The sequence below is a fragment of the Phalacrocorax carbo genome, chromosome 1 (genome assembly GCF_963921805.1).
Source record: "Phalacrocorax carbo chromosome 1, bPhaCar2.1, whole genome shotgun sequence".
Lineage (NCBI taxonomy): Eukaryota > Metazoa > Chordata > Aves > Suliformes > Phalacrocoracidae > Phalacrocorax > Phalacrocorax carbo.
This window is the reverse complement of record NC_087513.1, coordinates 127,344,569-127,358,493: the sequence shown is the minus strand read 5'-3', so window position 1 is coordinate 127,358,493 and position 13,925 is coordinate 127,344,569. Positions and strand designations below refer to the sequence as shown.

The 13,925-nt window shown below is 41.5% G+C and overlaps 1 protein-coding gene across 1 annotated transcript; it reads right to left on the bottom strand.

Annotated features, from left to right (window-relative positions):
• Positions 1-414: 414 nt before the first annotated feature.
• TASL (TLR adaptor interacting with endolysosomal SLC15A4) lies at positions 415-9,232 on the bottom strand. Its single transcript, XM_009510680.2, has 2 exons — positions 9,092-9,232; positions 415-2,436 (listed from the first exon to the last, which is right to left on the bottom strand). The coding sequence occupies exon 2, from the start codon at positions 2,433-2,435 to the stop codon at positions 1,560-1,562; it is 876 nt and encodes a 291-aa protein (XP_009508975.1). The 5' UTR covers position 2,436; positions 9,092-9,232; the 3' UTR covers positions 415-1,559.
• Between the last annotated feature and the right edge of the window lie 4,693 nt (positions 9,233-13,925).

Below are 13,925 nucleotides of genomic sequence, written 5' to 3'. Positions count from 1 at the left end.
TGGAAATATTATATGCCAGAAATTATCTATCCTGAATTGCTGAATAATAGTATTTCAGTAGGCTGCTATGGCAACAGATGTACAGTCTCTGGATTCAGACATCAAAGGTTCTTATGGCAACAGTTTTTCGTATACCTCTTCGTTGCACAAGCGGGAAAATATACTGAGCTATCCCAGTAATCTCTGGAAAGAGAGCAGCAGCAGCAGAATAAACTGACATGTTTACTACTTTACATTTGTTTTTGAAAGATACATAAAAACATGCCTTACATTTAAAAAAAAAAAAAAAAAAGGAAAAGAAAAAAGGAAACCACGAAGGCCAAAACAACACCATGGAATCAATAACTTGAAAACATTTAATGAATATTTATTATAAATTAGTATTTATATTAATCATATCCTTAGAATCTCAACCAATAATGGATTGTCATTGGCAATGTGTTATATGTTATACAGGCTCAAAGTAGGTAACCATCCTTGCCCATACGGCAGCTATTTTTTTTCTTCTTCTTTATTAAGACTTAGTGAAATTTTACAAAAAAGGACTTTCCTATTAGAAATGCATCAGGTTCAAATTACCTTGACCTACGAGACACAGCAATGATCCTAACAAAAGAAGGGGTTAGCCATGCTGCTGAGCAGTCCATTTCAGCTTTCCTGTCTGCATTAATCAAATGGGCTTTGGATTAGCCCTTATTTTTCAATGTGCAATTCTCTTAACAGAGGTGAATCCCTCTTCCTCTTCCCCCTTTATTATAGTCACTGTCCCTGCACGACCGTTCCACAGCTGCAGGTCTGCAGGCAGCTGGCAAAGGTGGTGATCACAAGTCGCCAGCACCCACTGTAAAAGTTCAGTGGGGTGCAACGCACACAGGTATGCACGCACACTCCTGCTGATGAAGTCTGTTTGGAAACAGTTTTTGCCTCACAAAAATGGATGGTAACTTTTGAACAGGAAGACACCAATGATGTAATTAGGGTTAGTGTAGAAGAAACCATAAAGTGTCTATCCCTTGATATCTTTAAGAACAAATTACAAAAATTTCTGTGAGGCATGTCGTAAGTAAAGCCGTGTGGGGCACGGAGACGAACTAGATGATGTCCTGAATCCTGCGTTTCTGTGGCTCTGTGATGACTGTGCTTGTGCTTGCATGGGTGTAAGCCTTGGCTTCACGTAGACCCAGGGGTAGGATGGTAGACTCCAGACAGAGGAAAGTTGAAATGAATTGTCAAGCACATGGGAAGAATGCAAGCACCTCAGCTCCTGGAATACTGTCATATCCTCTTAGTCATTTTTCTACAAAACTTTTTTAATGGCTGAGGCTCACTAAAATAAGCCTTTGGGGAAAAAACTTCTTTAAAAAAACCAAAGCAATAAATCATCTGGTCCACGATAGGGGCTGTACAGTACCAATATTTTTACTTATTGAATATGTACTGGAAGGTTTAATTTAAGTGGTAGGTGGTAAATGCATTTTTATGAAGCAGAAAAATGTCCTAAGAAACTAAAACCTGACTTTGCAGAACATACCAGCTGTCTAACAGCAGTCATTCAAATACTACGCATTAGTGTGGCTATACTGGGAAATGTGCAGGCTAGGTGTGCTAATTTCGGATGATATTTTTCCACTGGCTATCTGTAAGAAGCGGCTAATGACAATGTCTTTGGCCTTGGTGGTCTCCATATTCCTCTCCCGTGATATCTGCATGCTGATTTGATCTACGTTAGTCATGATAAGCTCCGAGGCCAGGATCTGAGTGGGGGATGCCCTGTTTGCTGTGCTATCCATGATGTACTGCTTATAGAGTTCCACCAGCTTCTGTTCAAGGTAGTCGTTCAGGGCTGAGTCGGAGAGAGGTTGCTGGTGGGGCACCAAGCTTGCCAGCCGCCAGCACGAGGAGTAGCCTTGGACTGGCTTGCGGCTGGTGTCACTGGGGGGTACCCTCACAGACTCCATGGGGGGAGGAATCTCTGAGGACTCCAAGAAGGGGCCTATGCCACTGTCACAGGTAAAATCTGTCGTGACCGAGCTAATCGGCACCACATAGTCCCCAGCTATATGCAAATCATTGTAGTTCTTGCAAATGCTTTTGCAGGAAGATGGAACCAGGTAGGTGTCTTTTCTCGTCAGCCCTTCACAGACATGCGTAGCTGGAGGCGGCTGCTCTTTGGGTGCTGGGTGCTGTGCAGACTGTAGGAGATTATCCTTCTGCCTTCTGCTGTGCCTGCTACCTCTAGAACAGACTGAGGAAATGCACTTGCCAGCAGATCTGTATCTCTGAAGGAGGTTTTTTCCTTGTGCTTCTTCCATAGAAGAATAATTAATGGACCTCATTTCATATACCACTTCCTCAGCTGAACTCTTGCTGTAGAGCTCAGGGTTCAGGTCTTCACAAAGGTAGGCAATTCCATAAAGGTAACCTTCTGACAGCATCCTTCACCAAAGGAAAGGAACCATCAGCAGATAGAAAAATGACAAGAAGAAACCATTAGTTCATTACAAAACCATTGAGTGGTGATTACGTTCACAAGTCTGTTACTAGCTGAGGAGAGATGTTTCCAATTTGGACATGACAAAGAGTGTCTCTTTCTAGAGGACTTGTGTCAGTGAGTCAAGTGATCAGCTAGTCTCCCTGCTGTGCTGTTAGCTTAATCACATCCAAGTATATTCTGTACACCATAACGTACGGCATGTGGAATACATCCAACAAGTGCGGTAGGAAGAGAAGAACAAGAAGTGGTTTGTTGTGGTAATAGCTGCTGTAACAGCTTACAGTTCAATATGTATATTTTTGCCTTTGACTTCATTAAGAAGCCAAGGGGTTTCCCCCTTTTTCTCATACACTTTGAAGCAATTTTTGTTGTATGTCATTTGTCAGCTGCCTCTGAACTATGTTGATCTGAGATTCATATTGAGAGTGTCACCCCTTCTGTTCCATTCAAATCACTGTAGGTGTGGTTCCTTTCCATTTAAAAAAAAGATCTCAGATCATTAAATTAGCACTTAGCACTTCTCCATGCCAAGCAGGATGGAATTAATTGTCTCTAACTTGTAGACGTGAAAATGTCAGTGGAAAAAGCAAGGCTTTTGGGAGGCATGATTCATCTGGCCTGTTTTGGACACCTAAATCAAAATGAGATGAATTGTGCCCTAGATTTGCTTATCACTCTCCGGTTACTATAAAAGGATTTAAACTGACTACCCTAGATGTAGAAACCTACAGTGTACTTTTGAAGAGACATATTTCAGTGCAATGCATAGGAAAGTGCACACTTCAGAAATACTCCAGCTCCTCCACTGTTGGATTAGTTGTATCACCAGCTCTGAAATCAGTTTCCATTGTGTTTCTACAAAGGCATGATCAGGTTCCAGCAGTCACTAACTCTTTCTGCTCTGTGAGCAGGCAGCTCAGTCTCAAAAGCTGCATAGACATGTTAGCAATGAAATCAGGACTCACTAGCAAGGACACACATGCGCCTGCACATCAGTAAATGTTCTGCCCAAGCTTTAGCAGCTCCACTGACATGTAATTGTTCTTAAGTCAACCTCTGTGTCTTTTTTTTAACAGATGTCAAGTAGATGATCAATGGGAAAGATGTCCTTGTGTGGTCCAGCGAAGAAAAAGAAAATCTTAAGTAAAAATAAATTAAAATTAAAATTGCCTTTTTCTTTCTATAGTAAAAAAATCTTGTATGATAGAGGAACAAATAACTTCTCTTTAACAGCGAGTACTTTTCTTCATTTACTGTTTAATCCAACTATATAATTTTAGTCCTTATGGATATTGTCTCCGCAGATACAAACATACACCCCATTTATCTGACGGTTTGACTGTCTATTTCCAAACACCCGCTGTGACGGAGCACCAGATCAGGAATATTTTTCCCCAAACTGTGAATGGGGAGGTGGTATTTCTCTGGCACACGCTGTACTACCCCATGCTGCTGTCAACTGCTCGACTTATCTTTTCCAAGAGTGGAAGGACTCTCTTAGTAAAGTATTTCATGTCTCACAGTTGCTACTGCAAAATGCTGCACTAATAATAAGTGTTGGCAAAATCCTATCTAATCATGGATATAGACTTTAGGCAGATGTTGGGAAGAAGACAGCTTGAGAAAAGACTTTCCTCGCGGGGGTGGAAAATCACTTTCACACTACGAAGGAGGAGGCTGGAGGGAAAATTACTTCCTTCAGAAGGAAATATTCATGGAAATTAAATGTGTCCAAACACTTGGTGACCCTGGATCCCCTCTGCTGCTGCAAGCTGTGAGATCTCCCACAGGCAGGTGACATTTAATGAAAAGTGATATATCCAACCTAAACCATTCTATGATTCTATTTACATGAGAGGGGAAAACCAAAAATGTTTGGGGCTTGGGATTCCCTGCAGTATGTTGCTGTTGTGTTGCTTTAGGTTTTAGCTGCGACTCAGGTACCACCACAGAAATCTTAGCCAAATGCTAGAGCTACTCAGGTTATCAACTACACACACACACACTTCTGCTTCTTTCCCCCCCCTTTTGCAGTGCGAAGGCTGTTCCCTTCCCCCACTCACCCATGGCCAGATGGCTTTACTGCAAAGTCACCGCTAACTTTGGCTAGCATGAATCAGGAATTGTTACACACTTAGTCCTATGCTTATTTTTAATGTGGATTCTGAGAAATGAGTGGAAATATAACATATGGCCTGTTCACTGCTCAACCAACATACGCAGAGCCAGTTGTGTTCAGGTAGCATGTGACACTTCTGTCTTTCCTACTGCCCAGATGTATGTTGTTTCTGTCATAAGGTGATACATTAGGGAAATGAAACTGTTGGTTTCATTTCTTTGCACTGCATTCTGCAATACTTATTTTAAGCATTTTAGAGCACACTGTCTGAGACAGGAGTAGAAACAAAAGAACTGGCAAATGCAAAAGGATTAGGCTCCCATCACGCTCAGAGTTGTGTGTTTTGCTGAATGTGTGTTTTGCTGAATGAAGCTTACCCTCTGAAGTTGGCAAGGGCTGTTGCACTAATCTGACAGTATTCCCAGCTCTACAAGGAAATCTGATTGAAGTTTTGAAGGCAGTGTTGAGATCCTGACTGCAAAAGAGAGGTGCATATATCTCTGGTCCTAGAACTTAACATAATATATACCCCTGTCATGTTGTTATTCCATCACTACCAGCGGCTGGTCATGCAATTGGGTCACCTTCAATTCTTGCATTTTACACCTGAGGAGGATGACAGTTGTCATTAATTCCACTTTCTCATGCCAGTTCTCTTAATCCCCTTCCCATACCACATATGCACCAGGCTTCAATGTAAACAGGGATCTAACATCTTCAATATTTTGGGTTTCATGCTCCTTAAATTCAGATTTCACTTCCCTTTTCCTGAAAATAACTTCATGACTTTCATCATACAGGGAAAAACAGTCCGTTTTAGAATTCTGATCTGATGCATTTTGCATATGAGGTGAACAGAGATTTTTCCTTGCATGACTACTGTCCTGGCAATGGGACCTGACTACATTCTCTGTAAGCCTGGATCACAGTGGAGGCAGAGGGAGAAGAATGTCTAGTTTACACTGTCTTTGCTATCTGACATAGTCTTCATTACTGTCAGGATGATCTTAAAATCTCGTATGTCTTCCCTGGGGCTCAGTTCTTCCATAGAAGAAAAGCCTAAAGGCAGGATGAATGTTTCAAGCCACGTGGAGAACCCAGTGGTGTTGCCAGTATTTTCTGAATGGCAGCAAATCTGCTGGGTTATAATGCTTGGAGATGGTGCCAATGTTTGCATACAGACCTCAGATTAGAGTCTGGGAGCAGGCAAACAGAATGGGAGTTCTTGGCTCAGGATAAGAAAACGCTTAATGAAAGCCTGAGAAGCATACACAAAGAGATATGATAAATTGTGTCCTACATAAAAACCTGAGCAAGATGAAAAGTTGCTAGGGAGAACGGAAAGAACGTGTTGCCAGCTGGGATCACAGCTCAGTGAGGAAAGGGACATTCTTTTCCATTGCAAAAGGAGGGGATGGAAACTCTTAGAAGAGACAAGCTTGTTTTGAATATGTCTGTCTTTCAGACCCCTGAGCAAAGCTCTGAATGGCACTAAAGTTGTGCTGCTGGTAGTTGGTTTCAAGTTTTATCACAGGGTATACCTTACATTCTAGCTGACTTACTAGACGGGATCCCAGATGACAAAGTCTCCCTGTCTCAAGGGAACCCATATCCTGTGGATTCAGCTCTTTTCCCCATTTTAAGATACCCTTTTCCAGGCTGTGGAAATACGGACAGATCCCTTCAGTGAGGTTTGGGATCTACCTCAGATTGCAGGATGTGCGTGCAAGAGTTCACCTGGCAAGCAGGATAGGCTGGAGAACGAGCCTGCATATGTTGCGGTACCCATATCTCACCTTCCACTGGGGCTGGTGTGAAACAGCTCCCAGGAAACCTCAGTGCAGCCAACACAGGGAAATCAGGACAGTGAAGAAGGTACCATAATGAACTGTGCATATGGATGAGTATAGCCTTTCCTTAACAGATCTTTGGTATCTGAACGCCATTTAATAAGGGCTGTCTCCAGTGCTCAGGGCTGGCTTGGGTAAAGGTAATGGTGATGACACTAAACTGGTGAGGTGGACGCATCAGAAGGGAGAGCCATCTTACAGAGGGACTTGGACAGGCTGGAAGAGTGGGCCAGCAAGAACTGTATGAAGTTTAACAAAGACAAGTGGAAGGTCCTGCAGCTGGGACGACATAACCAAAGAGGCCAGTACAAGCCAGGATCTGATGTGGCTGGGGAGCAGCCTTGCTGAAAGGGACCTGGGGGTCCTGGTGGACAACAAGCTGAACATGGCTCAGCAGTGCACTGCTGCACCAGCAAAGGTGAATCGGGCCCTGGGCTGCACCATAGGGTCACTACTAGCAGAGACAGAGATGTGATCATCCCACTCTACTCAGCGCTTGTCAGGCCACTCTTCAAGTGTCCTGTTCTGGTCCTCACAATTCAAGATGGGGACAGACTGGAGAGAGTCCAAAAGAGCGCCATGAGGATGATCAAAGAGCTGGAGAACCTGCCCTATGAGGAAAGCTGGAAGGAGTTAGGAGTCCTCCCTAGAGAAAAGAAGGCTGGGAGGGAGACCTCATCACAGTACTCCAGTACTTAAAGGGCAGCTACAAAGAGGACACAGGCTCTTTCTTCACTAGGAGCCACATGGAGAAGACAAGGGGCAATGGGTACAAGTTGCTTTGGGAAAGGTTTCATCTCAATCTAAGAAAGAAATTTTTTACAATAATAACAATCAATGACTGCAACAACATCCACAAGGATGTGGTGGAATCTCCATCACTGGAGGTTTTCAAGATGCGATTGGACAGGATGCTAGATAATCTCATCTAGGCTCCCTTTCCCATGAAAAGCTGGACCAGTTCAAGAGATACAGGAAATCTAGGAGAACCTGTCCCATGGGGAAATATGGGCTGTCCTGAGGGGAACAAGTAGAGTAGGTTTGAGAGGATAATAATACTTTATTTCAAGATTATGAGGGAATCTCCTTGAAGGACAGGCTGAAGGAAGCGAGTGAGGAGAGACATCTTCCCCAGCAACACATTATACTTTATATGTCTATTGTACCATTAAATGTTCTTGTTATACAAGTGTCCACCCATTTTTAATCATGCTAAATGGTTGGCAGTGAACTTCTGGAGCAGCTGGTTTCTTTCATTTAGAAAAAAATACATTCTTACTGTACACTTGAGTGCTGTTGTATCTTTAAGTGGTGTTTGTGGGGACAGGCTTCTATGAAAATACAATGAAAACAGTATGTGGGTGAATACATCTTCTTGAGCTCTCAAATAATTTCCCACACAAGTCTGTTCTATCAGTTCAAGTTCCACGAAACTTCATACAGAGCAAGCCTGGTTCATAATTTTCCACACTTTTCTTGATCATCTATACCCATACAAAGTTGGTTTAGGATACCATCAACTTGGCTTGATAGCATTTTACATCTCATATACACAGCTGCAAGCAACAACATGAAATGTGAAGCAGGAAAGGATCGGGCTCCACATTCATAAGGATGACTTGACAACATGATACTTCTGCACTGTGCTTTTATGTCTTTCTGGGGTGGAAATCATTTCATGTCTGGATTTCTGCATCTATTTTAATGACTTGTTGGTTGTGGTCATGACTGAACTATACGGACTGCAGTACTTTGTATCTAAGCAGCTGAAGTAAGGGGGAAATAAATTTATATGCCTACTTATAGAAGAGAACACACCTTCTAGAATTGAAAAGAATAAATGCTAAAGCAAGAAAGACAGAAAAGGCTGAAGGGGTTTCCCAGGAGGAGTGAGGGAAATGGTGCACTATCAAGCATTGAAGCGTTAGTCACATCTGCTGTAGAGTGTAAAAAAGGGGAGGGAGGGTGCGTGTTCTGTGTGTACACCCATGTCAAGCTGTGAATTAGCGGCAAACCAGGAAATTCACTGTGAATCAGGAAAATAGAACAATAAAGCTTCTTTGGTTATCCTTTTTAACATAAACTTGTTTTCAGAGAAGTCTCAGCTTTTTTTCTATGAACCTTTTTGTAATATGATGCTGATGTTTATCTATTATCTTGTAACTGTTTTTATTTCTGATCTACAAATAGAGTACTCCGATTTGAAGGTGTTATTTAGACAGTATACTAACGTGCACAGAAAGATCAGTGAAAGTACCATAATTACAATAAAAGCAACACACCTGGTAAGACTGCCTTTAAAAGTATTCTGAAAAACATTTTAGCATGATTTTATGAAATACTTTAGAAATATCAGAGGAACAATCTTTTTTGCATTTTGAAGTTGCATTGTAATCATGATCAGTCACAGTTGTGATAATGGCACTTTTAAAATAGTCTCATCACTTCTTTAGGCAGCAGAAACTGCATGTGGACAATGGCTGAGACATGCAGTCAAAACAGAAAAAGTACATCTTCTTTTGACCAGCTACCAGCTGTGATCCCACACAAACAGAACTGAGCGACTTTGATAAGCAAGAGCAACATTTTCATACATTTATATAATGCATAGTATATTTTAGTTCTTACCTCCAAAGATAAAGCAGCTGACCTGGTACAGAAAATTTGTTGTCTTCCTCCTGTGAGTCTGTCCTACCCCAAAATGCAACGTTCTGTTTTTATTTCCTTTTTAAATACACTTCTAAGATGACATGTGCTATATTTCTAAACCTCTATAGCACAGAAGTATAGAAAGAAAGTCCCTTAGGAGATGAGGGGGTTTTATAACTGACTGAACTGCAACTTGCTGAACTTGCTTCCTCTTTTATGTCTAAATGAAACTTCCTTGTGAAACTGTGCGCTGTTAAAATAGATGATTGCAACAGACTCAGTCCAGGCAGATGGACTTCTCTTTATTAACTGTTATACAAAAAAAGCCTGGTGAATTGAACAGCTAGAACAATCTTAGAGAAACTGGCAACTTCTGCTGTATCCCATTTCAACCACTATCTATCATTCTCCTTTTAATTGACAGAGCAAGACATCTAGACATGTCAAGACTGTCATGCCAAACAGGTAGGAAGAGAGAGATGCCAAAGCAGAAATGCATTTCATGGCAGGTCTACTTTGTTGTTTGCAGACCCTTATACATCTCAGCTTCCAGCAAACAGCAGAGCTCAGCTGGTTTGTCAGGTTTTGCCTGGCATCTGCAAAACCTGTCACGAGGAAAGTTAGACTCGAGGTGCACTCAGTACCCCAGCGCCTGCCATACCCAGGCAGGCAGCTTGTCTTAGCAGGGCAGCATACGAAAATACCTTCGGCCACTGGGAGTTCACCTTCCAAGCTTGAGGTTTATGGACGGTGAACAAGGCTTTCAGATTGGTGTTGGTGTATTCCTTAAAGGACAGAGGACAAGTAGTATTTGAAAGATGTAAGCGGACTGTTTGAATTCATCCCAGTAGGATGTACAGAATTTGCTTAAAGAGGCACCATCAGGCATCCATACATCGCAATAATGTGAGAAATTTATTCTCATTCTCAGTGTATTTCAACTTCCTTATTGAGGACTTTTTTTCCTTTTTCTCAGAAGCCTCCAACTCTGCCAGCCAGAAAATATGCTGTAGTACAATGCTTCTATTAACATAATTTTGCTAAATATTTGCTGTCATATGATATATGATCAGTACAAGTATCCAAAGCCTTCTTAGTCATAGGCATGGAAAAAGTAGTCAGTCTGGCCCTACCTCCACATCCCTAGCTAATTCATACAACACTTTAATCAAATAATGACTGTATCCAATCATATGCTGTGCTAGGACCAACAGCATCTAAAAAGCATAAAAACTGGACAAAATTGGTAGTTTAATGCAAATCTCAACAGGTACCTTTGCTATAAAATTCTCCCCGTGGAAACAAAGCTACTGTAGTAACGGACAGCACTTTTATGCTTAACATTAACATTAATATTAACATTACTGTATTTTTTTCTCTGATCATTCGTCAGTACTATGGACCAACCTCAGGCCTTGTCAATTTATCCCAGTCCAACACTTTTTTGGTGTTTCCTTATCTGCTTGAAACAGTATTGAGGGGAGCAAGAAACAAATCACTAGGAAGTTTTACCTCTTTTGTAGATCCAGAGAGCTCTACATACACAGGAGCTCAATATTTCCAGTTAGATTGTTGGGAGATTATTTCCGTAGTATAAAAAAGCATTTCTGTAAAGGTCCTCAGAGAGTTTTCAAAATATATTTTAAATCATCTAAATCCATGTTAAAACAGCAAGATACAAACGGATAGATTTTTGAAAGTTAAAAAGTGCTTCCACAGCCAGAATAGCACACCTATCCAGAACCACAGAAAAAACAATCTACTTTCACAGAAATACCTAAATATGGATTTAAGACTTACCTTCAGGCACCTAGATTTGGGAAAAATAAGTGGCCATTTTTTTCCCCAGTCACGCACATGTAATGTTTTTAATGCTCTAGAGGAAGTCAAACACACTATTTCTGCACAGTAGCTACATGCACCTGTGGAAGGGAGATGCAGAGCTGTCATTTTTTGTCACATAAATTGCACATTAACATCCTGACAGTCTAGGCTTTGGGGACACTCGTTTATTCTAGTGACCTTCTCCACATTCACTCATGACCTTGGACGGGTTATCCTCAGCTAAGAAGCATTATCCTATATGAATTTTTACATTGTGACTTATCAACTGCTCTGAGTGTAGCACTCTGAGGGCCAGATTCAGAGCTGAATGAGTTGGGAGACTATACAACATAGCGGCACCTGACCCCTTTCGCAACGATCCCCACATGTGCTGTGCCTCCCACACCCAGTGGAATAGGTGTGAGAGGAGAGGGAAAGCTTCAGCACCTTAGGGAGTCACTCAGTCAGTCTCTTTATCTGTAGAGGTAGCTCAGATTGTCTGAGCCATGGCAACTAATTTTTGTCAGTGCACTTTGCTACAGCAAGTCCAATGCATCAAGAATGTGTTATCCCCTCCCCCAAAGAAGAGAAGAAAAAGATTTCAAGTTGCACGGTTTCCTATTTCTTTCTCTGCCACGTTCCTTCTACTCCCAGGGAGTTTCCTCTAGGAAGCCTTTTTAATTTTGACCCTAAGTACATCTATCTTAGCTTTCTATTTCTGTTTGAGTTTATTTTCAAAACAAATCTGCCTGTTGTATGCCCTCACTGTGCTTCAGTTTGCCTCTTGAAGCACATGGAGCAGATTCCTTTTGGATGAAACTCAGCAGGAGGACACACTAGGACGATACTTGAAATTTGCCATGGGCAAGTTTCCTCATGGGTTTTTATGGGACCACAGTGGAGCTAGTCCAAAATAGCCTCCACAGAACACGCGTACCATGGAGGCAGGGTTTCAGCATCAGCTGTATCGCTGTCCACATCTGCTCTGAATGTGATGCATTACTGGCTGATGTAAGCAGAGCAGAAAAATGCTCTCAAGGGACTCCTCTATAGAACAGTACTAGACAATTTATCATTTCTTCACTGAGTAACCCTTGCCCACTGATGCCATCCAACTAGTCTGTCTCAGTATGTTGTAACTGATAATGCCACACTGCCATAAACGGAAGAGAAGGCTGAAGTTCCTGCTGTACAGCTACGGGCTCTACCACAGAGATTCAGTATCAACAAATCTGGGCTTAGCCTGGGCCTGTTTTGTCAAACAGTGCAAAGGCAGCTGCCTGTCACTTGTAGGTGAAATGTTCATATTCTAGAAATTATAAATTGGGAGCCTTTGAGAGGACAAATATTCCATAGCTTTTTGTTAAAATTAGCAGTAGGAATAAGTGCAGAAAACAAATCAACTTTCCTGTACATATATTCAAGCCAGTATGTACGCAGTAAGCTCTATGAGGTTATGAAACAATTTTAGCTCTATCCCACTTAGTATGTCTATACCATTAACTAGGAATTTTGAAATTCAAAAGGTTAAAGATAGCACTTTAAGATTATCACCTGGTTTCTAATTACTTTGTGCAATATGACAAAGGGGATATTTTTAATCCCTTTGGTCTTTGGACGGGAAGAGGCTATAGGAATGAGATAAGCACGTTATCCAGTACTTCATCATAAAGAACAATTATGAATCAAAATCAGTTATATTTCAAGCTTCCCAATATGCCACACTTGATTAGAGCCTGAAGCTCAGTTTCCAATGCATTAATTACACCAGGATAATAAATTATTTGAGTAAAACATCAGCCTTTAAACAGGGAATAAACCTCCATCGTACACAGTTTTCTTTCCTCTTTCATCATTGCTGGTAGCAGAAAATAGATTAATATAATTTTCTAGGTAAAATGCGGGGATTCCCATCTTCCAAATGAGTGCCAGGCAAGTCTTGTTTTGAGGCTGAAGGGAGTCTCCTGGATGAATTACTCCAGCCTTCTGCCTGTCCATGGAAGAAAGGTGGTTGTGGCATCGTTCTCCTGTTGGTCACGCATTTCCGAGAAGAAAAAAAGGGCATGGATGCACAGAGAGCCCTGCCGCTCTGGAAAAGGTGGGGGAGTTTTGGTGCCCACCTGTATTTTCTGTTTCCAGCTGCCCATGGCCAGTGACTGCCCACGCAGCACCGAGAAGTCTGGCTATGCTTGGGGCCCAGAGCCTTATCTCCAGGAACCCAAGTCAGGGAGCAAAGCACCTTCCACAAGGCTAAACTGATCAAATTTTGCACCCAGAGTTTGATACTTCAGCATGAAATACTCATTCCATCATACAAATGACCACTAAATCTTTTAGTTATCTATAAAGGCAAGGGCCATTAATTTCCTGATTTCTTGTTGCATTATAATATTCTTTTGTACTTCAAGTGACAATGTAATAGGGAACATTTGCTGCCTTACATGCTCCTTCCAGTCAATAAAATATGCAATTTATTCTCACGTTAAATTTAATTTCTGTTTTGTGGTTCACATGAATATTTCAGTTATATCCAGTCATCTTTACAGGTTTAATCAATGTGAAAATCAAAGACAAAAAGGAAGGCCTTTGATATGAGAAAATTATAAGCAAGACCATTGCACCCGCTGATAAAATCTCCAAGGCCAAAGGGCGTTTTCTATGAGAACAGACGGCAGTATTGGACACAGCATATGGAAGCTGTTCTACATTACATTGCCAGCATTAGTCTTTTCTTGTAATGAATAGCCAGTTAATGAAGACTTCTCAGTTCATGTCCTTTTCTCCTCTCACTCATTTACATGAACTAGGAGACTGGTCCTGTCACAGTTGAGAGATCTTTCCCTTCAATCTCAACCTCTCTTCATTCATAATCCTTTATTTACCTTTAGTGGTCAAACTGCTCTGCCCATATTTTTTTAATGAAGGTCATAAAGAATGCTGCACCAATGTAGTCTGAATAAAGTACCTTACTGTACAAGTGATCCCCTTG

Bases quoted from the DNA above. Each gene is read 5' to 3' on its own strand.
- TASL (XM_009510680.2), bottom strand. From the start codon at position 2,435: ATGCTGTCAGAAGGTTACCTTTATGGAATTGCCTACCTTTGTGAAGAC.